At 57.7% G+C, this 25,480-nt stretch overlaps 2 protein-coding genes across 3 annotated transcripts; one reads left to right on the top strand and one right to left on the bottom strand.

Moving 5' to 3' along the window:
* Nucleotides 1-5,119: 5,119 nt before the first annotated feature.
* Nucleotides 5,120-20,539, top strand: TRIM54 (tripartite motif containing 54). 2 transcript variants are annotated; one of them, XM_063125503.1, is made up of 10 exons: nucleotides 5,120-5,359; nucleotides 12,327-12,499; nucleotides 13,373-13,544; nucleotides 13,689-13,784; nucleotides 14,102-14,335; nucleotides 14,639-14,661; nucleotides 15,846-15,970; nucleotides 18,416-18,523; nucleotides 19,831-19,881; nucleotides 20,402-20,539. In XM_063125503.1, the coding sequence occupies exons 1-10, from the start codon at nucleotides 5,192-5,194 to the stop codon at nucleotides 20,410-20,412; spliced, it is 1,161 nt and encodes a 386-aa protein (XP_062981573.1). In that variant the 5' UTR covers nucleotides 5,120-5,191; the 3' UTR covers nucleotides 20,413-20,539. The 2 variants fall into 2 exon arrangements, with proteins under 2 accessions (XP_062981573.1, XP_062981572.1); XM_063125502.1 differs by having other exon boundaries at nucleotides 13,373-13,784.
* Nucleotides 20,540-22,016: 1,477 nt separating this feature from the next.
* On the bottom strand, nucleotides 22,017-22,834 carry UCN (urocortin). Its single transcript, XM_063125137.1, has 2 exons — nucleotides 22,749-22,834; nucleotides 22,017-22,401 (listed from the first exon to the last, which is right to left on the bottom strand). Exons 1-2 carry the CDS (start codon nucleotides 22,832-22,834, stop codon nucleotides 22,017-22,019), a joined length of 471 nt encoding a protein of 156 aa, XP_062981207.1.
* Between the last annotated feature and the right edge of the window lie 2,646 nt (nucleotides 22,835-25,480).

Below are 25,480 nucleotides of genomic sequence, written 5' to 3' on the forward strand. Positions count from 1 at the left end.
GGAGGCGGGTTCTGCTTTGCTGTAGCTGGTGGAGCAGAGGCTGGGCGGCCATCCGACAGGGAAGCTGAAGCTGCACTCTGCATGCAGGGCCAGCACTGAGCAGGCAGCGGGACTAGATGACCGGCAAGGTCCCTTCCAACAACAGTTTATTAGCATTTCTTGAATGCTAATAAACTGTTATGTTGGCGAGTCTCCTCCGGCAGACCATTCCACAGTCTGGGAGCAGCAGAAGAGAAGGTCCTCTGGGTAATGCCTGTCAGCCTAATTTTGGCAGACTGAAGTAGATTCTTCGCAGGGGACCTGAGTGTGCGGGGCGGATTGTACAGGAGAAGGCGATCACGCAGGTAGCTGGGACCCAAACCATGTAGGGCTTTAAAGGTAATAACCAACACTTTATACTTCGCCCAGAAACTATTTGGCACCCATTAGTAAGCATATAGAAGGGCAGGTCCTGCTGCAGAAGAGTCAACACGGCTTCCTCAAAGGCAAGTTGTCTCACTAATCTACTAGAATTCTTAGAGAGTGTCAACAAACATGTAGACGGGTGATCTGGTGGATATAGTTTACTTGGATTTCCAAAAGGCTTTTGATAAAGTCCCCCACCAGAGACTCCTGTGTAAACAGTAGTCGTGGAATAAGAGGAGCGGTCCTCGTGTAGATCAGTAACTGGTTAGAGAACAGAAAGCAGAGAGTAGGAATAAACGGTCAATTCTCCCGATGGAGGGAAGCAAATAGTGGGGTCCCACAGGGATCGGCATTGGGACCAATGCTTTGCAACTTGTTCATAAATGACCTGGAATGAAGTGGCCAAGTTTGCCAAAGACACCAAATTATTTTAGGTTGTTAAAACACAAAGGGATTGTGAGGAGCTCCAAAGGGATCTCTCCAAGCTGGGAGAAAAAGGCATCCAGGTGGCAGATGCTGTTCAATGTAAGCAAACGTAAAGTGATGCACATTGAGGCAAAAAAACCCAACTTCAAGTATAACCTGATGGGATCTGAGCTAGCAGTGACCGAACAAGAAAGAGACCTTGGGGTTGTGGAGGACAGATGGATGAAAACGTCCACCCAGTGTGCAGCCGCTGTAAAGAAGGCAAACTCCATGTTAGGCATTCTAAGAAAAGGAATTGAGAATAAAACGGCCAGTATCATCCTGCCCTTATACAAACCTATGGTGCGACCACACTGAGAATACTGTGTACAGTTCTGGTCCCCACACCCAAAAAGATATTATAGTGCAGAAAAGGGCAACTAAAGATGATGGGGCTGGAGCATCTCCCCTAGGAGGGAAGGTTACTTCAACTGGGATTGTTCAGCTTGGAAAAGAGGCTGAGGAGAGACCTGATAGAAGTGTACAAAATTATGCCTGGTGTGGAGAATGTGGGCAGGGAGACATTTTTCTCCCTCTCTCAAAATACTAGAACCTGTTGGGGTCATCCCATGAAGCTGATTGGTGGGAGATCCAGGACAAGTAAAAGGAAGGCCGCCTTCACAAGTTTTCAACCTTATGGATAAATTGAAAGCAAATAAATCACTGGGCTCAGATGGTATCCATCCTAGTGTTCTTAAAGAACTCAAATATGGAATTGCAGCTCTTCTGACCAAAATATGCGACATGTTCCTAAGCTCAGCCTCTGTAAACACAGTTTTTAAAAAGGGATCGGGGTGGGGCGGAATCCTAGAAATTACAGGCTGGTTATTTAATGTCTGGTCCAGGTAAATTGGTTGAGTGCATTATTAAAAGATAAAATTAGCAAGCATGTAGATGGACAAGCCCTGCTGTGAAAGAATCAGCATGGCTTCTCCTCTTATGTAGGTGCCAGGGCCTGCCAGGGCCAGGTCCCCAGGGTCCCTTAACGCTGGTTTTCTCTTAAGAATCTTGGGGCAGGGAAAGGGAGGGGCTTCCAGGCCAGCCCATAAGGCAAGGAGGGGAGGGGAGCAGGTCCTTCACAGGCTGGACGCAGCACCTTCTGGGGCCCCCACCTTTGGGTGGAGTTGTGCTTCTGGGCAGGGCTTGGCCAAGGAGCCTGGCCTCCCCTTCCTCATGGGGCACCTTGACCAGGACATCTTCCTCCTCACCCCATGCCCGGTCCTTGTGTGCGTTTCCTTTGTTGGCGGGGGTGGGTGGGTTACAGAAACCTCCACCAGCTGGGTGCCTCCAGATGTGTTGCACTACAAGTCCCAGCATTCCCAGTCAGCACTCAGCTTTGCAAAAGGGCGAACTAGAAAGAGGAAGATCAGATTCCCCACCCACCCACCCACCCTGTGTCTGCTTGTGTGTGTGTGTGGAGACCATGCTGGTTTCCTTGCTGGTATGAGAAGCTCCACCCCCAGCCACCCCAATGGCTTGAGCAAGCCAGCAACTGGGTTGGGTTTAAGCAGAGGCTGTTTGGCCACCTATGAGGGATACTCTAGCAATTAATTTCCTGCATTGCCAGGAGTTGGGATAGACAATCTTTGAGGTACCTTCCAACTCTAGAATTCAGTTATGTTGGGGTCATGTCTGGTCTGGAGCACAGGAGTTGGAGGAAGCCAGGGAGGAGCTGGACTCTTGATACGCTGGGCCTCCTGGGGGAAGGGTGGGGCGGGGAGTCCTGTAGCAGATCTGACAGGCTGTCCCATGGCCTAAATACAACCAGAGCAACTGGGGGCCAGATCCAGCCAAGCGCCAGAGTGGCAGTGGGTGGGATCCAGTTGTGGTTCGTTCTGGCACTCTCCAGCCCAGGTGTCTAGGACGGGGGCTGCCTTCCCTGCCCCCTGGAGACTGAAAGAACTGGGCATGTTTAGCCTGGAGAAGAGAAGATTGAGGGGAGACATGAGAGTACTCTTCAAATACTTAAAAGGTTGTCACACAGAGGAGGGCCAGGATCTCTTCTCCATCCTCCCAGAATGCAGGACACGGAATAATGGGCTCAAGTTAAAGGAAGCCAGATTCCGGTTGGACATCAGGAAAAACTTCCCGACTGTTAGAGCAGTACGACAATGGAACCACTTCTCTAGAGAAGTGTGGTGGGCTCTCCCACACTAGAGGCCTTCAAGAGGCAGCTGGACAACCGTCTGTCAGGGATGCTTTAGGGTGGATTCCTGCATTGAGCAGGGGGTTGGACTCGATGGCCTTGTAGGCCCCTTCCATCTCTGCTATTCTACGATTCTATGATTTCCATGCAAACAAGAAAATCCCTCTTGTGTGGCAGGGCTGGGTCTGCCTGCGGTCTCTGTCTCCCTACCCCTGCACCCCAGCCCCAGCCCCAGCCCCAGGTACCTCTTACTCCATGCTGATTGTAAACCACCTAGAGAGCTTCGGCTATTGGGCGGTATAGAAATGCAATAAATAAATAAATAAATGATTCCGGCCATGGCGCTGGGCACGTGACTTGTGCCGAGCAACGTAGAATCGTAGAGTTGGAAGGGGCCTGCAAGGCCATGGAGTCCAACCCCCTGCTCAATGCAGGAATCCACCTTAAAGCCTCCCTGACGCAACACTCAAGATGAGGCCTAACCAGTGCTGAGTAGAGGGGAACCAGGACCTTGCCTGCCTTGCACTGGATCAGACCAGGACGTGTCTCACGTGTCTCACTTTGACCGCTTGCTGTTCTCCAGATCCAGCTCTTGCTTTCATTGCAATTTTGCCGGTTGCTCAGAGCAGGAACTGCACCGTTTGGGGCAGCAGGGATGAAAGCGTCCATCCCTGCTGGCAGCTGACCTGCTGATGAGGCCCATGCAGGCAGCTCCTCCATCAGGCTTTTTCCATGCCAGGCTTCGGATGGGAGGGACGGAGGGAGGGACCCTGGTCTTGCTGTGCTGCAGAAAGTCTCTGGAAGCGGCTCTAAGGCTCTCAAGCAGCAGAGCTGGGAAATCGCCCCGTGCCAGAAACCCATGAGGGCCCACCGACATAAGGACAGCAGAAGAGCCCTGATGCTGGATCTGACCGGCGGTTCCAGCTAGCCCAGCACTCCGTCCACACGGTGGCCTTCCAAATATTGACCACAACCAGGACTTGGGTACCACAGAACCCTCCTACCCATGTTCCCCAGCGATTGGCGTACATAGGAGGGAGCATTTAGCCATTGGGACCAGTAGCCATTGTGACATCTTCTAAAGAAGTGATCTGAATACTGCCAGGCATTTCAGGTGCTGAGTTGTACCACTAACTCTCTGATGACATAACTGCATAGATGCCTTCTCAGGATTTGTGCAGAAGAATGTGAGCTTAGAGGGGCCATCACTGCAGCTGAGATTACCCACAGCTGGAGGGGGATTTGGGGGAGGGGGCTGCTGACTCTGGAAGTGACTTCGTCAGGAGCGAAAACAGGCCCATTGCTTGGGCTGAGAGAAGCAGAGGGGACGTTCTGGTGTCCCAGTCTTGTGCCAGACACAACGGAGTAATTTCATTCCCTCCTGAAGTCTCTGCTGTAACACATAAAAACGTAAGACCATCAGAGGAGCCCTGAGGCTGAATCAGGCCAAGGGTCCATCTAGTCCAGTGCTCTGTTCACACAGTGGCCAGACAGCTGTCAATGGAAAAACCACAAGCAGGACATGAGGGAAGCAGCAGCCTCCCACCCATGCTCCCCAGCAAATGTTACTCCTAATGTTTTGTTTTTCTGGATGGGGTCTCTATGTTTGGATCATTAGAATCCAACTTGGAAAAGAGAAAGCCAACGGGTTCCAGAGCTGAGTCTTTCTCCTGGCAGGCCGGATTGTCCCAAGGGCCCCCTGGGCAGACCCCTCTCTCCCGAGGCCGCCGTGGCCAGGAGGTGTCATGGCCCTGTTGGGGAAGAGTGACTAAGCGTCTCCTGATGCCATGGACAGCTGCTGCCCCCACCCACCCCGCTCACTGGGACGAAAATGGCAGCTGGGATTCCTGGGGAGTCAGGTGACCTACTAAAAATAGCCTGTAGGCCCAGGACAGGGGCTGGCGGTCCGAAGCGGCTCCAGCCCTGACAGGCAAAACAGAGGGAAGGCAGGAAGGAAGAGTAGGCAGAGGGTGAGGACAAGTGGGTCCTGGAGCCAGTGGGTCCAAGGCAGGCAGGCAGGCCAAGGAAGTGAGGCCGAGGCTGCCAGCGGCCAGGCAGCTGAAGACCGAGAGGCAGCAGGATAGAGGGAGGAGGCCGGCCAGCCGGCAAAGGGAGGGCAGGTCGTCCGCGGAGCCCGTTGGAGTGTCTGGAGGGGCCGGTGCTGGTGCCGCGGGGATGAACTTTGCCGTGGGCTTCAAGCCGATGCTGGGGCCCTCGCAGAGCATGGACAGCCTGGAGAAGCAGCTCATCTGCCCCATCTGCCTGGAGATGTTCACCAAGCCGGTGGTGATCCTGCCCTGCCAGCACAACCTGTGCCGGAAGTGTGCCAACGACATCTTCCAGGTGAGCGAGGAGAGCCCGGGGAAAGGGAAAGCAGTGGGACTCAGGCCTGCCTGGATGAGGCCCTGCCCATTACATCTCGGGGGGGGGGGGGTGGCGTGTGTGTCTCTGCGGGGGGCTTCAACGGTTAAGTGGCGCATGACTTTACTGTTGATATATCGCCGTTAGTTTTCATGGCAAGATAAGCAGGAGTAATCCAAGCAAAATGAATAAATATGCATTTTTAAAAAAACTAAAAATAGCAAGATGACAAGGCCCTGCCCCATGAGGCTTACAATCTAAATCATGCCACTGAGGGAGATGCCAAAAGGGGATGGCGAAGCCCCAGGGAACGAGGGCTATGTGTGAGCCAAGGCAGCTGTGCTTTGTTGCGGGTGGGAACCTAGGGGTTAACGTGGGGGGGGATTGGGGGGAGGACTCGGGGGAGGGGCCTTTGGAGAAGGAGCGCCAAGTAGGAGGAGCATCAAGTCTCCAGGACAGGGCCCCTGGCCGGCCTCCCCGGCTGGCCTCGGTCCTTCCTCCGCCAGCATGGAGATCACCAGCCTCTCTCTGGAGGGAAGGATGACAGGGTGGGGGTGCAGGTGCTAAGGAGGATTAGAGGGGGGCTCCTGTACCTTTGAACAGCTCCCATAGGGGTTGCTTCAGATGCAGTTTCACGAAAGTGGCCCCTGCTGAAAGCCCTGCTCCTGCAGAACACCCCACAGCGCCGTGCAGGAGCCTCTTCCCTTCAGTGTTTGGCAGTTCTCAGTGATTCAGATTTGCATATGACACAAAATTGGGTGGGATAGCTAATACCCTAGAAGACAGAAACAAACTTCAAAGTGATCTTGATAGGCTGGAGCGCTGGGCTGAAAACAACAGCATGAAATTTAATAGGGATAAATGCCACGTTCTACACCTAGGAAAAAGAAACCAAATGCACAGTTACAAGATGGGGATACTTGGCTCAGCAATACTACAACCAAGAAGGATCTTGGAATCGTTGTAGATCACAAGCTGAATAGGAATCATAGAATCATAGAATGGTAGAGTTGGAAGGGTCCTCTAAGGCCATCGAGTCCAACCCCCTGCTCAGTGCAGGAATCCACCCTAAAGCATCCCTGACAGACGGTTGTCCAGCTGCCTCTTGAAGGCCTCTAGTGTGGGAGATCCCACCACCTCCTTAGGTTATTGGTTCCATTGTCGTACTGCTCTAACAGTCAGGAAGTTTTTGCTGATGTCCAGCTGGAATCTGGCTTCCTGTAACTTGAGCCCGTTATTCCGTGTCCTGCACTCTGGGAGGATCGAGAAGAGATCCTGGCCCTCCTCTGTATGACAACCTTTTAAGTATTTGAAGAGTGCTATCATGTCTCCCCTCCATCTTCTCTTCTCCAGGCTAAACACGCCCAGTTCTTTCAGTCTCTATTCACAGGGCTTTGCTTCCAGACCCCTGATCATCTTTGTTGCCCTCCTCTGAACACGCTCCAGCTTGTATGGACGCAAACTGGGAGCAGGAGGAGGCAGAGTCACAGGGAGAATGCTAAGAAGCTGGAGCATGTGCAGGTGGGGGCAACCAGGATGGCGCGGGGGCTGGAAACCAAGTCCTTTGTGGAACGGTTGAAAGAGCTGGGAATGTTTTGCCTGGAGAAGAGGAGATTGCAGGGAAGCAGGATAACAGTCTTCAAGCATCTGGAAGGCTGCCAGAAAAGGCCCAGCTCCTCCTCAAAGGCCCTCCTCCTGCTGGCAGCTACAAAGGACAGGCCTTTTTGGTTCAGCTTCCACAGGATGTAGTGATGGCCACCAAACTGGATGGCTTTAAAAGGGGATTGGACACATTCGAGGAGGAGGAGGAGACAAGCCATGGCTACTGGTCCTAAGGGCTCGGTGGTCCCTCCAGTGTCACAGGCATGTTGGGCAAAGGAACGGACTGCCACAGGAGGAGGCAGGTTCTCCTTCACAAGAGGTATTTCGGAAGAGGCTGGATGGCCACCGGTCAGGGATGCTGCAGCGCAGAGCCGGTGTCTGGCAGGGGCTTGGAGCAGAGGACTGCCACCAAGGAACTCTCTCCTAATGCTCAGTTTCTGCGTATGCTTCATCCAAAACCACTCAGGATGGAGCTTCTAGAAAAAGAGGTTGTGCAGCTCACCTCCGTCTGGGAGTGCAGTGACCCCTTGAGAGAGAACGGCACTCTTCACGGACTCAGGGGTCCTTGGATCAGCCCTCCTTCACCTGTCCCAGGAGTGACCCTTGGCATAGCAAGCAAGTGCTGGGGCCGCACCCTTGTGGAACACGCTCCACAGTGAAGCTGCCAGGATTGGGACCCTCGCAAAGGCCGGGCACGAGGTTGCTTGCCATATCCTCTGGCCAGGAGTTGTGAGCCCGCCTTGCCTTCCTGCAAGCAGATTGGGGTGGGGGTGGGGGCTGTGCCCCAGCACACTGTGGCTTGAGGAGGGGCAGCGCCTGTGGACTCCACCCCTGGGAGGCCGCTTTAGGCATGGAATGGGGCAGAGGCTGAGGGACTTGGGGAAGGCAGCCCATCCTATGCTTCCTGGGCCCAGGCGGCCGGCCAGCCTTCCTTCCCTGCCTTGGTGGGAATGGATTTGTGGCTTTTGGGAGCCATTCCCTTGCCAGGCCCTTAGCCTTGTGTGGCCACCAGCCTCCTCGTCACTTGCAGCCCTGAATGGGCTGCGAAGGAAACGGCCATTCTTGGCAGCTTGCTGAAGAGGTCAGGTCAGCCTTGGCAAGAGCCCAAGAGGAAGGCAGGCTCCAAAGCAGGCAGCGAAACCCTAATTGTGTCATCGATCCAGGCAAGGCTCCAGAGACAAGGCAGCAAATGCAGAGCAGGATGAGGGCCCAACCTGTCTCCTGGGATCTGGGTTCAAGAGACACAGCCCTTGATGATGCTCGTACCTGGCTTTCCCACCCATGCCCCCCCCCAAAGTGGCACTGGCAGCCAGGATTTACCTGATTAGGTCCAATAATGACGTGGGATTCAGTCTTCCCCCCTTGCCTGCCTCCTCCTGATTCCCTTCTCGCTCTGCCCTCCTGCCAAGAGCACGCAGCTGCTCCTTTGCCTGAGGATCAGGTCCAGAGAAGAGGGCCTACAGTCATTTAGCATTGCCCCCACCTCTCCGCCCTCTTGCACAATTTTGTGGCATTTTGGTTGGTCCTAGTAAAGATATTGTTCAGGTGTGGATTAGGGGGGTGCTCTGCTTTTTAAAGCCCAACACACCCCTGCCTATTCCTGTCCAAGTTCTGGGGTCCCTTTGACTGAGAAGGCAGCCCTTTCTGAGAAGGCAAAGCCACTGAGGCCATCCCAAGGAGTACAGGCAGCCCAAGAGCCATCCTGGGACTCCTTAAGAAACTATCCTATAGTATATAAAATGCCAGACTGGTCCTCCTCACCAGTTATAGTTTTTGCCCTTTGGCGTCACCTAGCAACATTTCTCAGAACTGCGGCCTTCTAGGGAAGTTCCAGAAAAATAACCCTAGCAGAGGGGCCCAAACCCACTCTCAGTAAGTAATTTGTCTCATGAGGGTAAATTTGATAGAAGGCTAACCTCCTCACCAGTTATAATTGGTTCAAAATCTTAGAAAAGTGTATACCAAAAATATAGTATTCAAAGAAGTCCTAACAAAATAAATACACCTGTTGTATGATGGGCTTTTTCACGAGTGGGAGAATAGAAGACGAGAGTCGGGAGGGGCCTCTGAGGCCATCGAGTCCACCCCCCTGCTCAATTGTATGGCCTGGTGGCTTGGAAACCATGGCTGCCTGCAAAGGCTTCTGGGTGAATGGCTGCTTCTGTTTCTAAGCTAGCAAACTGTTATTTTCCTTCTGTACGGGTTGTGAAGGAAGGCTGGGGCCCACCCAGCGCCCCTGCATGGTAGGCTCCCGGACCAAACATCTAGATTCCCAGGTAGCCCCCTCCCTAGCCCTGTCCTTAGCCAGGAAGAGCCAGCCCTTTGAGAAATAAACACACACACACACACACACACACACACACACACACATTAAGGACCAAAGCAGGTTTATTTACACAAACTAAAATCTAACTTGTAATTGATGATTGAGAAGAGATCCTGGCCCTCCTCTGAGTGACAACCATTTGATAACTTGAGGAGTGCTATCATGTCTCCCCTCAGTTGTCTCTTGTCCCGGCTAAACATGCCCAATTCTTCAGCCTCTCTTCATAGGGCTTTGTTTCCAGACCCCTGATCATCCTGGTTGCCCTCCTCTGAACATGCTCCAGCTTGTCAGCATCCTTCTTGAAGTGTGGAGCCTGGAACTGGACACAATACTCTAGATGAGGCCTAACCAGGGCCGAATAGAGAGGAACCAGGACCTCACGTGATTTGGAAGCTCTACTTCTATTAATGCAGCCCCAAAGAGCATTTGCCTTTCTTGCAGCCCTATCGCACTGTTGGCTCATATTCAGCTTGTGATCTACAACAATTCCAAGATCTTTCTCGTTTGTAGTATTGCTGAGCCAAGTATCCTCCATCTTATAACTGTGCATTTGGTTTCTATTTCCTAAATGTAGAACTTGGCATTTATTGCTATTACATTTCATTGTTATTTTCAACCCAGCACTCCAGCCTTTCAAGATCACTTTGAACATGTTTCAATCCTCTACAAACCCTGCAGAGAATGTGTCCCATGCTCTGATGAAGGGACCCCACCACACACACACACACACATATATACCCCCAGTGTCTTGCACTTTTGGACAAAGAGGCAGGGGCTGCGTTAATGAGATGGGTGGGTGGTCAGCCAGTATGGCTTTTCCTGGGAGGGGGCAGAGGGAGAGCCAAGGTTGGAGCCCAGCGAGTGCCACCTGGAGCCCAAACACCTGTACTGTTTTACTCTGTACAGCACCATGTACATTGATGGTGCTATATAAATAAATTAATAATAATAATAATAATAATAATAATAATAATAATAATAATAATAATAGAGGCAAAGGGCTGTGTGTGGACAGATCAGTCCCCCCTGCACCCACCCAGCTGTTTCAACAGCTCTTCAGAGAACGTGGTTTCCTAGCCGACCAACTGGGCCTTTGCCGGGGGACTCACTCCTGTTTGTCGATGCCCTCCTTAAAAGGTGGCACCCAGGACTGGATACCGTCACAGCATGTGGTGCTGATTAACATGTAACTGCACTCTGACCTGTAAACCCACACATGCAAGAGAGCATTTTAAGTTGCCGCATGCCACTTGAAAGCGGCCACCTTGATGTTAGGGGAATTCTCTTTGGCCAGAAATAAAACCTTGGGTTATTTGAAAAATCAATGTAAAATCCTTTAAATGAGAAATGCCACCTGAAAGTGTCATAGAGAACATGCCAACGATCTTAGGGAGCAGCTAGTAAGCACAAATGCTGTGGTTTCCTAGGATGCTCAGGTGTGAGGGCTAAAGGGGGAGAGGGGTGCACGCACGCACACATGCGCACCAGCCCTGGGTGCCTCTAAAGGCCTTTGTATTAAAGTCTGCAGGGGGTTGGGGCCCGTGCTTGGCTGGACAGCGTCTGCCCACAAGCCTTTCCACAACTGCCCCTGCTCCCCTCCTCCGGGGCTCATGGGGAAGTTCAGCTGAGCCGGCTTGCAACCCTTGGTGCTCACGGCCGAGAGATCTGCAGAGCCGCGAGGGCACCAGCGAAGCGTTGCACATGCGCTGGGCTCCCACCCTGAACCCTCCCATGTGCTGGCAGAACACAAACTCTGTGGGGCTGACTATGGGGGAAGGAGGAAGGCAAGAAAGGAGGATGGGTGCAAGGGCTTCAGGGGTGGGAGTGGGGCAGGGATGTGCCAAAGGAAAGGACAAGCAGGGCCACAGGGAAAGGCGGAAGGGATTTGGCAGCAGAGGGGGTGGGGGGGGGGGAGAGGGGAGTGTCAAAAAGTGCCTCATCCTGCCTGGAGGGGAGCGCGCCTCTAGCATGCCTCACCAAGAGGTGCTGGGGCGTGGGGGGGCGGGGAGAGTGGGGCTTGGTCGCTGTCCGCTGCTGGGAGGGGGGAGCCCCATGCTGCCTTACCTTGGCCCCGACTCCCTCCGCACGTCCCTCTCAGGAAGAGAGTCGTTCTCCCAACTGCCACACGTCGCAAGGCAGAACCTGTGCATGGCAGCGTCGGGTGTGTGCGTGTGTTTGTGGCGGGGTGGGGGGAGAGGTTTCGGCTCCGCTTGCTTTTCACAGAATCATAGAATAGCAGAGTTGGAAGGGGCCTCTAAGGCCATCGAGTCCAACCCCCTGCTCAGTGCAGGAATCCGCCTCAAAGCATCCCTGACCGAAGGTTGTCCAGCTGCCTCTTGAAGGCCTCGAGGGTGGGAGAGCCCCCCACCTCTCTAGGTCACTGGTTCCATTGTCGTACTGCTCTAACAGTCCGGAGGAGGCTTTTCCTGATGAGCTCTTCTCCCAGCAGCCCCCTGCCTCAGCTCAGGAAGGGCCTCCTGGAGGCGGCAGGAGACAAGAGAACTTCCCGAAGCGCGCGGAGGTGGGGTGGGGGTGGGGCTCCTGGGGAAGGGGGGAGGCTCTCCAGCCGAGCCCTGCCGCGTCTCAGGCTCCCTCCGGCGAGGAGCCCGTCCCCCCACCGCCCGGCCTGGCGGATTCCAGGCAGCGTTCAGCGCCCCGCAGCCCCAGCCAGCGTGTCCGTGGTCAGGGGGAGGCTGCGGTATGCTCTTAGCCAGATGGAGAAGCGGGGAAATTGCGGGGGGGGGGGGCAGCCCTTGCTTGGCCGGCATTGCCGGGTGAGGTTTGTGGGGGCCCCAGCGCCAACACTTCGGGGCAGGGATGGACAGGAGGGGGCTCCGACCGGCCTTCTTGAGCTGCCCCCCTTCCCGATTGCCCGCCGGTGCCTCACCCTGGCTCGTAGCAGAGCCCGCCCCGCGGGGCAGCCGCTGGATGAGGGGGTGGGGTGGGGGGGCGCGGGTGGTGAGCAGCCGCCCTGGCACCCCAGCCCCAGCAGGGACCCACCCAGGTGCCTCCGACCCCCAGGCCTCCAACCCCCTGTGGCAATCGCGCGGGTCCACGTCGGTGTCCTCCGGAGGCCGGTTCCGGTGCCCATCCTGCCGGCACGAGGTGGTGCTGGACCGGCACGGCGTTTACGGCCTGCAGCGCAACCTCTTGGTGGAAAACATCATCGACATCTACAAGCAGGAGTCGTCTCGGTAAGCGGCAGCCAGGCGGAGCTCCCGGGGCGCGTCTCTCTCCTCCGGCATCGGAGGGGGCCCCGCCTCCCCGGCCCTGCCGGAGCCCGCGCAGCCCCGGACCAGGACCTGGGCCAGGCAGGCGGGTGGGCGCGCCGCGTGGCTGGACGAGCAGGGCGCCGCCGCCCCCTCCGGCCTCCCCACTTCCTCGGGGCTCGGCTGCAGTCCTCGCCGGAGCGGGCCGGGCCGGGCCGGGGGGGGGGCACGGGACGGAGCTCGCTGGGTTCTGCGGCGCCTTGGCCATGGGCGGCCAATGAAGCCCCGTCCGCCTGGCCTGAGTCCTGCCCCCGGGAGATGGGAACGGGCCGGAGAGGTCTGGTGGGGGCGCACCAAGGCAGCCGCCCGCCCGCCTTGCCGTACTCTCCTTGGGCGGGGGGGGGGGGGCTGATGGGCGCCTGCGCTCCAAAATGAACCGCTGCCACCTGGACGGACGGGGCAGCCCTCCCTGCTGGCACGGAAGGGGCGGACGCCGGACCTTGGCTCGGGCTGCCAGCTTCTGGAGAGTCCGCTTTGGCTGGCGGTGGCCCTTCCCTGCCTCCCCCCCTTCCCCAGGGGAGGCGGGACTGCCTTCCCAGCCCTGCGGCAGGTGGCTGGCCACGCCAAGGGATAAGAGCGTGGCGCTCTCCACGCGTGACAGGAGACTGGCCTCTTGCCATGCTGCTGCCCTGGGCAAGAGGGAGGCTTGCCAGCTCCACCCTTGGCTGATGGGTCTGGAGAGCAGCCCAGAGCCTTTTCTGTCCAAATCCGGCCAGCCAGTCGGGGAGTGGGAGTGGGGGGCATTCCTCCGGGGTTGGCCTGGCCCCCACCTGCACCCCCTCCTCTGTGCTGGGCCAGGCCCCTCCATGCCAAGGCGGAGCAGCAGCTGATGTGTGAAGAGCATGAGGATGAGAAGATCAACATCTACTGCCTGAGCTGTGAGGCCCCCACCTGCTCCATGTGCAAAGTCTTTGGCGCCCACAAGGACTGTGAAGTGGCGCCCCTCACCAACGTCTACAAGCGCCAGAAGGTACTGGGGGAGGGGAGCGGTCCTGCCCTGCCCCCTCCTTGTCGCCTGGCCCCCTCTCCCTGGCCTGGGCAGCTGGGGGCAGGGACGGCCTCCGAGGGGGGAGCAGCAGGCTCTTTGATGAAGTCCCCCCCACTTTCTCTGCAGGGGGAGCTGAGTGATGGCATCGCCATGCTGGTGGCAGGGAATGACCGCATCCAGGCCATCGTCTCCCAGATGGAGGAGATCTGCAAGACCATCGAGGTGAGGGAGAGAAGGGGCCGGACTCTTTCTAGGGCCTCAGATGGGGCCCCATCCCTCCTTCCCTCCTTCCCTCCCTCCCTCCCTCCAGGGCACCCCCGCTTTCCTTAAGAACATGAGAAGGGCCCTGAGGCTGGTTCAAACTGAGGCTCCATCTAGTCCAGTACTCTGTTCACACAGTGGCTAACCAGCCATCGGCCAGCGTCTATGCAGCAAATGGAGGGGGCATGTGGCATTGGGGGGGGGCACTGTGCTCGTGTTGTGCCCCTGGAAGTGGGGGCAGGCCTCCAGGGTGCCCTCTCCCCTCTCTCTCCCGGCAGGAGAACGCGCGGCGCCAGAAGCAGCACCTCTGCCTCCGCTTCGACTCTTTGTACGGCATCCTGGAGGAGCGCAAGAAGGAGCTGCTGCAGGAGGTCGGGCAGGAGCAGGAGGAGAAGGTCCAGCGGGTGCGGGGGCTCATCCGCCAGTACGGCGACCACCTCGAGGTCTCCTCCAAGCTGGTTGAGTCAGCCATCCAGTCCATGGAGGAGCCCCAGATGGCTGTCTACCTCCAGGTGCATACAGGGCAGGGGGTGGGGGTGGGGTGGAGTGGGCTGGAGCCTGGAGCCAGGCTGAGCCAGGAAGCAAGGGAGCCTGGAGCCAGGCTGAGCCAGGAAGCAAGGGAGCCTGGAGCCAGGCTGAGCCAGGAAGCAAGGGAGCAGAGGCAGCAGCTTAGGCCAGCTCCAATTGGGTGGGGTGGGGGGGGAAGCAGCAGGGGCCTGCTCCAGACAGAGCAGCATGGGTGAGTGAACACCTCACTGCTCAGCTACAGCTGTGCCTGACCCCTCTCTCTCTCTCTCTCTCTCTCTCCCCTGCAGCAGTCGAAGGAGCTGATCAAAAAGTGAGTGGCAGGCATGTGAGCAAGGACAGGGGGTGGGGCATTAGCCAGGCTGCTTTCCTGGCAGCATGGGACAAACTGATGGTGTGGAGCAGCCCCCTTTGCATCACCCCCCTCCCATGTGCTGCCTCTTGACTGTCCCTCCCTCCCGGGTTCACCTGGTTATCTCCAGCCCACAGAAGCTTCCCTGCACTGCTTGTGGCCACACCAGACATCTCTAGGGATAGTTTCGAACAAGAGCTCTGGTGAGGAGGGCTAGGAAAGAGCTCCCTTGGCCCGAACCCCTGAAGTGCCCACTCTGCTCAGCCCGGGCCCAGGTGGAACAACGCACCAGCTGCCAGGCCTCATGGGGTTAGTTCTAGATGTGGTCACTGGCAGGCAGAGGAAGCTGTGACATCCATGGCCTGAATTGGGACAGGACTTGTAGTCTCGAGATGTTGGCGGACTCCAACGGCCATCAGCCCCAGTCATCACCCAAGCCTCCACCCACTCATTCCTGCTTCGGCAGGAGGGCTTCCAACAGCACCTGGGAGACGACGAGGTGCCCACTGAGGCTGAAGACCTGCGTCTGCTTTGCCCAGCCGCCTGGGAAGGCCTGGCCCTGAGCACAGGCCAAGCAGCCCGCGTTCCCAGCAGAGACAAAGCAGTGAATCACCCACAGCGAGATATTTCTTTTTGCTTTATTTTACTTTAAATATTTGTATCCTACACATAGAGATAGATAGATAGATAGATAGATAGATAGATAGATAGATAGATAGATAGATAGATAGATGTTCTTATTATATCTCTAGAGTCAAGGCTCGGGTCGCTCTGTCTCTTCCCTGCTCTCCCTCTGGACCATTTTGGCCTCACACACCCCTCTGGAAGCAGCCAAAAGCAGCAAAGGGGAGCCGTGAGAAGATGCCGTCTGTGGTGGGCAGCTGGGATGGATTTCCCCGGCTCTGGAGTTGGGGGCTCTTATACTAACGTCCCTTTGCTCCAAGGTGGGGAAGGTTTCGAGGCCCCCTTTGGCTGGCTTTCTTGAACTTCACACTGAACTTTCTTCACCTGCTCCTTCCCACTCTAGCGAGAGGCAGGGAGGCAGGGACCTCTGGCTGGCCACTTCTGCCTCCGTGTTCAGTCTTCCAGCAAAATGGGGAGCTGCCCTGAGGATGGGCTCAGCCAGGGCTCATGTCTCTCCACAGGATCACAGACATGTCCAAGGTGTCCATGAGCAGCCGGCCGGAGTCTGGCTATGAAAACATGGACCACTTCTCTGTTAATGTGGAACACGTGGCTGAAATGCTGAGAACAATCGGATTCCATACAGGTGAGGGCAGCTGGACTGAAGGATGCTGGGAAGTGGGGTGGGGGTGGGGGTGGGATGACGGCAGTCACAGCTAGTATGTTACATTCTTGGACTTCCAGAAAGCTGTTGGCAAAATAATTCACCAAAGGCACTTGAGGAGACTTAGCAGTCATGGCATAAAAATAAGGGGGGGTGTCCTCAGATGAATTCATAACTGGTTAAAGAACAGGAAGCTGGTTGAGTAGTTAGACGTGGGCAGCTCTTCCCGAGTGCCAAATTGGTTCTTCGTTCACAGATTCCTGAATTGTGCAAGAATTCAAAACAGAGCTACATCAGCAAACCAAATCAGGACTGAAGCGTTAGATGCCCCCCCCGACCCTGAAGTCAGCTTTGTCTGCCCCCACCTCATATATTGCTGTGACAGAGCAATGGCCCCTTCAGGGTAACCCATTATCTGCAGCCCCAAACCGTCCTGATATGGGCGGGTTCTAAGGTTAGGGTGCCGGGCATGTAAACTGTAGGTCCTTATTTAGTTTATTGATTAAGCTCCGTTCCACACAGATCACAAACTGTGAACTAGTAACCGACTTTGGCATTGCAGCTCTTGCACTGCAAGGAAGCCGTGGGGGTCCTGCCGGATCTTAATTAGGGCCAGTGCTCTTTGACTTGTTCATAAATGATCTGGATTTAGGGGGTGAGCAGGAAAGTGGCCACTTCTGCGGGTGACCCCAAATGGCTCAGCTTAGAATTCCAGAAAATTGCAAACAGCTCCGAGGAGACCCATTAAAACCTTGTGAATGGGCATTAAAATAGGAAATGAGGCTGAGGGCATGTAAAGAGATACATGTTGGGGCAAAGAATGCCTAACTTCACACAAGCAATGATGGGGTCTGAGGTGGTATAGACTGACCAGGAAAGGGAACTCGGGGTTATGTTGAATATCCCACTAAAAATATCAGTGGCTGTGGAAAGGGCAAACTCCGTGCCAAAGAATACTAGGAGGCCTGCCTTCACGGCACCGAGTTGCTGCAGCTTTTGAGAACACCCCACACTTTCACTGCTTCGGGGTGGCAGGTGGCACAAAATCCCAATGCAGAAGGCAGTGTGAGTCTTCTGGCGGCCATTGGGCTTGCTGGGATAGCCTCTGCCCAGGCTTCCAGTGACGGGTCAGGGGTTGCCATCTGCCCAGCAACGCCTCTGCCTTGACACCAGAACAAGGACATAGAATCATGGAATCATAGAATAGCAGAGTTGGAAGGGGCCTAAAGGGCCATCGAATCCAACCCCCTGCTCAATGCAGGAATCCACCCTAAAGCATCCCTGACAGAGGGTTGTCCAGCTGCCTCTTGAAGGCCTCTAGTGTGGGAGAGCCCACAACCTCCCTAGGTAACTGCTTCCATTGTCGTACTGCTCTAACAGTCAGGAAGTTTTTCCTGATGTCCAGCTGGAATCTGGCTTCCTGTCACTTGAGCCCGTTATTCCGTGTCCTGCACTCTGGGAGGATCGAGAAGAGATCCTGGCCCTCCTCTGTGTGACAACCTTTTAAGTATTTGAAGAGTGTCATCATGTCTCCCCTCCTCTTCTCCAGGCTAAACATGCCCAGTTCTTTCAGTCTCTCTTCATAGGGCTTTGTTCCCGGACCCCTGATCATCCTGGTTGCCCTCCTCTGAACACGCTCCAGCTTGTCTGTGTCCTTCTTGAATTGTGGAGCCCAGAACTGGACACAATACTCTATGTATTGCGTAATACTCTATGACATGTGTCAGGGATGCTTTGAAGTGGATTCCTGCATGAAGCAGGGGGTTGGACTCGATGGCCTTGTAGGCCCCTTCCAACTCTGCTATTCTATGATTCTATGACAGACAGTGGAAGAGCCGTGTTCACTCACCTTACTCCAGTGTAAAAAGTCCCAGACTTTTTCAACCTGTAGCTTTGTAGGAAAGCCCCACAGTGGCTTAAAGGATGACTGCTATCTTGCTGTGCCATTGCAAGGCTTTTAAAATGTATAGGGCAGCCCCCAGAAAAAGGACAGACAATAAAGTGTCCAGTACGGTAACGCTCTAATGCAAGTACTTGTTGCGACCATATTTGGAATCCGGTGTACCCTGTGGTTGCCTGATTATAAAAAAGATCTTGTGATCTGGGAAATGGGAAAGCATTTAGACTGCTTCTGTGAAGGCTTTATGTTGTTAGCTGACTTGTTGGCAAGAGGGATTTTAAAATAATATAAAGAGTAGTTGAGTCCAAGTATGATGAGAAAGGACATGATCTAGTTTCCTAAAATGATGAAGGGCAGGAAGGGGGGGAGGTTTGATGCAGATAAAAATCCCTTCCCCTTATTGCTGGACTTTGGAGACACCCATGGAATGGGTAGGCAGGAGGTGGTGGGGTGGCCAAAGGAAAAAGACCCCCACTTCCTCCCTCACAAGCAGCTCTCCGCCCCACCCCCACCCCCTCCTCTCTCAGATACTGCTGGGGAGGATGCTGAGCTTGAAGGACTTGGCCCAGAGGGGGCTGGTGAAGCAGGAGAGGCAGAGCACCTGGAAGGGCCGGACGCCCCCGAGGGGACAGAAGGTGAGTTCAGGGCTGGACGTGAGAGACGGGCAGGGACCAGTTCTGGTCTGGGAGTGGTGGGGGCCTCCATCCCCTACAGAGCTCCACTGAGGAGCTCAAGAGGGGTCAACCTCCTGCACCCTCTGTTTGGGGGTGGATGGAACACACGCACACAGACACACACCCATTCTGAGAGAGAGAGCAAGGAAAGGCGTGACCTTCTTGGTTTGGGTTTTGGTCCCATTTCCCACCTCCTGCCCCAGTTGAATGTTTCCTTTGGAACGAATGAGAAGGGACATTTCTGAACATGCTTTTTATCCATTGGCTCACCTGTGTTTAAGTGTGAGGGGGAGGGGCGAATTATTCCCACTTCATCGGACTAGCTTGTTCTTCTTACCTGAACAGGTGTGTCTGTGACTTACCTGACCAAGAAAGCAACAATTTGCATACACCCCACAGAGATATACATCTCAGCTGAGTGTTTGGGGCTTCAAGAATTAATGTATGCAGTGTGGTCCTTAAAGCAGGCTTCACACAGATAGTACGAAGCAGTAAGGCAAAATATATATTTATGGCACAAAACAGTATTAGAGAATAACAAAACTTCGCAATGGTAAAACAAGCAAAGACACGTGACCTGCATACAGTACAATTAGGGTGACCAGGAACGGCCATCGGAATAGTGAAAGCGCAATGTCGCCTGCCTCCCAAGCCGTGACGGGGCGGCCACCCCGAGCGCTCAGCGTCCCCCCCCCCGTCTCCCCTGGCAGGCGGGGCTGGCAGGGCTCGGGCTGCCAGGCCCCCTCGCCGGCCCCCCAGCCTCCTGCTTTATGGTGGGGGGGGGCAAAACCTCCCTGCGGATGTCATCCGACCCACCTGAGCTCTAGTTCCTCATCTGAAAGGCCCCGCCATGCAGCAGCCGGGCGAAACCGGCAGTTTCGGACCCGCCACGGTTCCTGCCCGTAGCCTCGCGGGGGGTGAGGTGGGGGGCTCGCCGCTGACGTCAGGAGTAGCCCCTTCACGAACGCCCCCCTTGCGAGGCAGGCAGCGCCTCCCCGCCTGGCCCTGGCAGCCTCCGCCCGAGCGGCCCACGGGCAGGCCCTCCGCACCCGCGCCCCGAGAGGCTCCCGAGTAGCACTCGCGGCCGGTGCGGGGGATTCCCCATCCCTGATTCGGCCATAAGTTGTGACGGGGCAATGGAGCATCTCGGGGTGGGGGGTGGGGGTGGGGGGGTTTCCCAGTGGAAGCGGGCCCTGGCTTGCGGGCCCTGGATTCCCCCGCGCAGGAGGCGCGCCTCTGACGCCGCGCCGCCTCTCTTCTCCCCGCAGATGGAGACAGCCTGCCTCGGATCCGGCCCAAGCCGCCCGGTGGCTCCCATGGTAAGCCCCCCCCCCCCCCCAGGGCCACCGGCCTGGCAGCCCTCGGCTCAGAGTGCCCGGGGTGGGGTGGGGTTGTGCTCATCCCGCAATGGAAAGGGGCCGAGAGCCACGGGCAGCAGGGCTGTCTTCTGGGGTGGGGGTGGAAAGCAAACTCGGTCTCGCCTGCTGCCGCCCACCTGAGCAGCGGGGGGGGGGGTCCTCTTTCTCCGGCACCCCCCTTCCCAGGGCTGCCGAGTGCGGCTCTTGGGGGCTTCCCTCACGGCATTTCCCAGTGGCCACCCGGTAAGACCCTCCACCCACCCCCACCCCTTAGGCAGGCCAAGGAGCTGGAGCGTGAAGGGTGGGGTGAGCCGCGGAGGGCAGGCCCTGCCACGGGGGCCTTTCCTGCGCCGCTGCCGCCGGGGAATCCAGGGGTCCCGGCAGCGTCCTCTCAGCCAGGGCTCCGGCGAGCGGGAGGGCCCCGGCGGAACCTGCCCCCACCCCCGCCGATGCTGACTCTGCATCTTGCCTCCCACAACAGCTCAGCACTGAGGAGGCTCCGTCGAGGCACCAGGAGAAGCCCCCCCCCCGCTGCTCCACCCTCCGCAGCCCCCTCCCTACCCTGCCCTTCTCCGGGCGAAGCTCGCTCCTGCTGACCCCCGCTATGATCTCCGCCCCCCCCCCCCGCCCCCTGTTTGGGCTTTTTAACCTGTGGAGAGAATAAAGTTGTGTCGTCTTTGCTAAGGCCACGCGGGTCGAGATCCTCTTTGCCCTGGGGCGGGGCGGGGCGGGGCGGGGCGGGCAGCAAGGAGCCGGGGAAGGAGTGCTCGGGCTGCTGCAGGCTGCGAAGCGGCGGCGGGGCGGGGAGCCCCACGGGACCGCCTGCCCCGGCGGCGCCCTGCCCGCTCAGCAGCCCTGCGCCAGATGAAGGCGGCCCCGGGCCGAAGGGAGGGAGACTCCCCCAGGGCCGTCTCTCTGCTCGCCGGCGGCGGCGAAGGGCCCCGACGGAGGCAGCCTGCCTGCCTGCCGCCCAAGCGGGTTTCATCCAAGCTCGAGCGGGGCCGGGCGCGATCCCCAAGGCTGCTCGTTGGAAGCCTCCTTGGGCGTCGAACCGAGGACGCGCCCTGGCGCCGGTCCCACAAGCGGCCCACCTGTTTGCCCCGGGCAGCGCGAGCCTCCTGCGGTGCGCAGCAGCTGGCTGCCCCGGTCCCCGAGGGCACAAATCGTTCCCTTCCCAGCCCAGAGAGAAGGCCAAGCCCCCTCCCCCCGGCCATTCCTAGATCCCGAGACGTCTGTGGAGCTTCCCGGGCGGCTCTTTCTGTGGGACGGGGGAGGACGGGCTGTGCTTTCTCAACCGCGGCTGTGGAGCTGCCGTCGACGAAAGGCCAGAGGGAGTGCGGCGCCTCGAGCGCTCGCTTGGCTTTGGCGGCGGGCCCGCGAGGAGCGGAGTGCGCTGCGCGCAGTGGGGCAGGTTGGGCAGCGCCCACCCGCCCTGCCTCCCTCCCTCCCTCCGTCCAAGCAAGGGGCACGAGATGGGAAGGAGGCGGCGGCGGAGCACCCAGAGCGAGAAGGCGGTGCCGGGAACGCCGGGCATGCTGAGCGGGGGAGGGAGGACTCCCGCTTCTGGCCGTGTTCGTCGGGGGTTCCACTCGCCCCAGTTTCCCTGCTGCCCCCAAACACGGCTCTTGTCCCGCGTGCCTCTAAGTACCCGTGGCTGAGCGGGCAATGGGGCGCCCCTCCTGCCAGCCGCTTGCTTCTCCTCGGGGCAGCTGGTGGGCACCTCTGCGGACCGAAGGCTGGACGTGGTGGTCTTGGGCCGTAGCCAACCTCGGGGCTCTTCCGTGGAGCCTCCGACTGACCCTCAAGGGCCCCTGTGCGCTGCCTGGCCCAGCCAGCGGATGCCCTCCTGCAAGAGACCCGCCCCACAGCTCAGGAGCAGGGGCAGCCCCACTGGAAGCCCCCACCCCCGCTCGACGGGGCTGGGCCCGGGGGCTCCCCTCATCCCGGCAGGTGGCGGCGGTTGGGGCGGGCTGTTCGGAGCTGGGCACGGCGCCGCGGGTGCTGGGCGGCTCTTCGGAGCTGCGGCGGGCGGCGGGGGCGGACTCACTTGCCCACCGGGCGGCTCTTCGGAGCTTCGGCAGGCGGCGGGGGCGGCCTCACTTGCCCACCGACTCCAGGAGGCGGCGGTTCTCCTCCGCCTGGGCCGCTAGGCTCTCCCTCCGGGCGCTCTCCATCAGGCGGCGCAGCAGGTGGAAGGTGAGGTCGATGGAGAGCGGCGGCTCATGGCGCTTCAGGCGGCGGCGCAGCTCCCCGTCCGGAGCCACGCGGTGGCGCTCGGCGCGCACCGGCAGGGCCGCCACGTCGGGGCCAGCAGCAGGCCACGGCCAGGGGGCAGCGCCGTCCTTTCCTGGCGGAGGCAGCAGCAGCATCAGCCCCAGGTCGCGGTGGTCCGGCACTGGCGGGACTCCTCGGCACAGCTGGGGGAGCAGCAGGAGCGAGGCCACCAGGGCGGGCAGCCTCATGCTGGGGCTCTCGGGGGGCCTAGAACGGGGGACACGGGAGAGTCAGGCGCGGGGGAGGGGAAGGGGGAGACTGCCGCGCAGCCCCGACGGGACGGGAAGCCGAGCAGACCGAGCCCAGCCGAGCCCGACGGAATGCTCCCGGGGAACTCTCCGTGCCCCCCCCCCCCACGCCCGCCTGCAGGGGCGACGCCGGGCAGCCAGCCGCAGAGAGACGGGCGGTTGCGGGAGAGCCTCGGCCGCCCCGAACTTTCTCTGCCGGCCTCCGCCGCCCTGGCAGGACCCAAAGGACGGCGGGCCGGGCGGCGGGCGCTGCCTCCCTCCCTCGCTCGCTCGCTCCCTCACTCACCAGGCGCGCCGTGTCCTTGCCGAACCGGGAAGAAGGATGCGGGAGCCGCTGGCGGGGTCTTTATATAGAGCGCTCCGGGAGCTCCATTGACGTCAGTGCGGGACATGGGCTGATTGTCGATGGAGCGGACGCGGCCTCTCCTGGGACCGGGCGGGCGGCTGGTGGGAGAGGGGTCGCCGCCTAGCCACCGCCGCCGCCACCGCGCGCCCCTTCCCGCCCAACCTCCCCACGTCGGGCTCTACGCCTCTGTCCGAGTTGCTGCGGCTTGGGACGCCGGCGGAGCCAGCGAAAGGAGCCACTGGGCGGGAGAGGGGCCGCGGCCGCGGGACAGCGCCAGTCCCGCGCTCGGCGGCCGCTAGGGTTACGGCGGGCGGGCGGGCAGCAGAGCCCAGAGAAACGAGGAGAAGCGCGCCGCTCACCACGCGCCGCTGAGCTGTCCAAGGTGCTGAACCCTCTTTCCCCAAATAGGTTCAGCCTTTTGGATCGCGCCTTGCGGGTTCTGGCTGCGTCTGCTTCTAACCCGCCCTGCTTTGTGAACCGCCCAGAGAGCTCCGGTTATTGGGCGGTATAGCAATGTAATAAATAAAATAAATAAAAATAAATAAACCCAGAGTGGACTCGCAGCCCCACGGCTATAGGAGCCACCAGCCTCCACTGCTGGCCCTAGTCTGGAAAGGTCCAGAGGGAGACGGGGCCGCAGAGGGCCAGCTGGCAGCACCTGCGGCCACCACTGGAGTAGGCTGCTCCCCATGGCTGTCCTTCGTGGGGGTGGGGTGGGACGGGACACAGCAGCTCGCTCGCTCTGCCCTCGAGGGAGGGTTGGGGCATGAGGTTCCCCTTGGTGTTTGGGGCTCATCGAAGAAGTGCGGGAGGAGCTGCACTGCCATTTCTTTTACTCCAAGGACAGCTGGGAAGGGGGTGGAAGTGGGGTGCCCCACACCCCTTCTCCACAGGACCATATGAGAATGAGTTTCTTCACATTTGGAGTGGGCTGGCAGGAAGAGGCAGGAATGCAGGCCCCTTTGAGGGGTGGGCATGGGAGGGGGGTCTGCAAGAGCAGGCCAAAGTCCCTCTCCAAAGACCCCTGAAGGTCGCAGTCCAGGAACAAGACGAGAGGCCCAGGGATCAGGAGCTAAGTTAAAGAACCGAAGCAGCGACAAGGAATTCTCCCAATGGAGAGAAGTATATCACGGGATCCGTGTTGCGACCAACGCTTTTCAATGGGTTCATAAATGATCTGGAATTAGGCCTGAGCAGTGAGTTGGCCACGTTTGCTGATGGCTCCGAATTACGTAGGGTGGTTAAAGCAAGGCTCTCTCCAAACTGGGGGAACGGGCCTCCAAATGGCAAATGTGGGTCAATGCAAGCAATGTAAAGTGATGCCCATAGGGCAAAATATCTCAATTTCACCTATAACCTGATGGGATCTGAGCCAGTGGTGACTGACCAAGAAAGAGATCTTGGGGTTGTGGGGGACAGCACAATGGAAGAGTCAACCCAGTGTTTGGCTGCTGTGAAGAAAATATAAACTTCAGGTTGAGGATCATTAGGGGAGGAATCAAAAACAAAAGTGATCATTTATAAGAACAGAAGAAGAGCCCTGACGCTGGATCAGACCAAGGGTCCATCCAGTCCAGCACTCTGTTCACACAGGGGCCAGGCAGCTGTTGACCAGGGGTCCACAAGCAGGACCTGGGTACAACAGCTCCCTCCCACCCATGTTCCCCAGCTACTGGTGTATACAGGCTTTCTGCCTCTGATACTGAAGGTAGCACATAGCCATCTGGACTAGTAGCCATGGACAGCCTTCTCCTCCAGGAATTTATCCAACCCCCTTTGAAAGCCATCCAAATTGGTGGCCATCACTACATCTTGTGGTAGTGAATTCCATAGTTTAACTATGCTCTGTGTGAAGAAGTCCTTCCTTTTAATCTGGCCTGAATCTCCCGTCAATGAGCTTCATGGGATGAATTCTAGGATGTTGGAAAAGGTGTAGAAAAGTGCAACCCATGTGAGCAAGAGGCTGGAGAAACCCGTTTAAGGAAAGATTTGGGCCTTTTTACCTTAGAAACAAAAGCAGGTCATGGGAGAGGTGTTCAGAAATATGCACTGCATGGAGAACTTGGAGAGGGAGACATTGTCCCAGTGGGTTCATATCGTGAAGCTGATTGGTGGGAGATTCAGGACAGAGAAAAGGAAGGACTTCTTCACACAGCGCAGTTACACTATGGAACTCACTTCCACAAGATGTAGGGATGGCCTCCAATTTGGAGGGCTTTAAAAGTTTGGGCAAACTCATGGCCTTTGGGCCAGGCATCTCTGTGGTTCTTGGCTCAGGAGGAGCTCATCCATTGGAGCAAGGAGCCTGGGTTCTGCCCCCCCTAAAAGTCTGCGAAGGGTGGCACATGGCAGCTTGTGGGGCCTCTGGGGTCCACTGGAGCTGTGCTGCTGACGGCAGCAGTGCTACTTTGCAGGAAACATGGCACAAAGGCCTTGCACCCCTCCCCTCCTCCCCTGGAGGCTAATCAGAAGATGCCAAAATGGATGGATTGATTGTATTTTTATACCGCCCAATAGCGGAAGCTCTCTGGTCGGTTCACACATCAGGAGCTCAGCGCCTCCTCGGCTGAATCTGGGAAAGTACAAAACTCTCCAGGAATCTCTGGGGTGGTGGTCTTGGTTTGAGCCTCCAGGTGGCCTTGGTCCAAAGGGCTCCTGCTTGTGGTCTCGCAGGAGGCCTGGGGGAGAGCAA

This window comes from Elgaria multicarinata, chromosome 4 (assembly GCF_023053635.1).
Source record: "Elgaria multicarinata webbii isolate HBS135686 ecotype San Diego chromosome 4, rElgMul1.1.pri, whole genome shotgun sequence".
Classification (NCBI taxonomy): Eukaryota; Metazoa; Chordata; class Lepidosauria; order Squamata; family Anguidae; genus Elgaria; species Elgaria multicarinata.

What these genes read in the sequence shown, in the direction of transcription:
- TRIM54 (XM_063125502.1), top strand. Translation starts at nt 5,192, where the DNA reads ATGAACTTTGCCGTGGGCTTCAAGCCGATGCTGGGGCCCTCGCAGAGC. An exon ending in TACAAGCAGGAGTCGTCTCG is followed by an intron (nt 12,500 to 13,372) that starts GTAAGCGGCAGC and finishes GTGCTGGGCCAG; the next exon opens with GCCCCTCCATGCCAAGGCGG. An exon ending in CGCCCCCGAGGGGACAGAAG is followed by an intron (nt 18,524 to 19,830) that starts GTGAGTTCAGGG and finishes TTCTCCCCGCAG; the next exon opens with ATGGAGACAGCCTGCCTCGG.
- UCN (XM_063125137.1), bottom strand. Translation starts at nt 22,834, where the DNA reads ATGTCCCGCACTGACGTCAATGGAGCTCCCGGAGCGCTCTATATAAAG. An exon ending in GCATCCTTCTTCCCGGTTCG is followed by an intron (nt 22,402 to 22,748) that starts GCAAGGACACGG and finishes CCCCCGTTCTAG; the next exon opens with GCCCCCCGAGAGCCCCAGCA.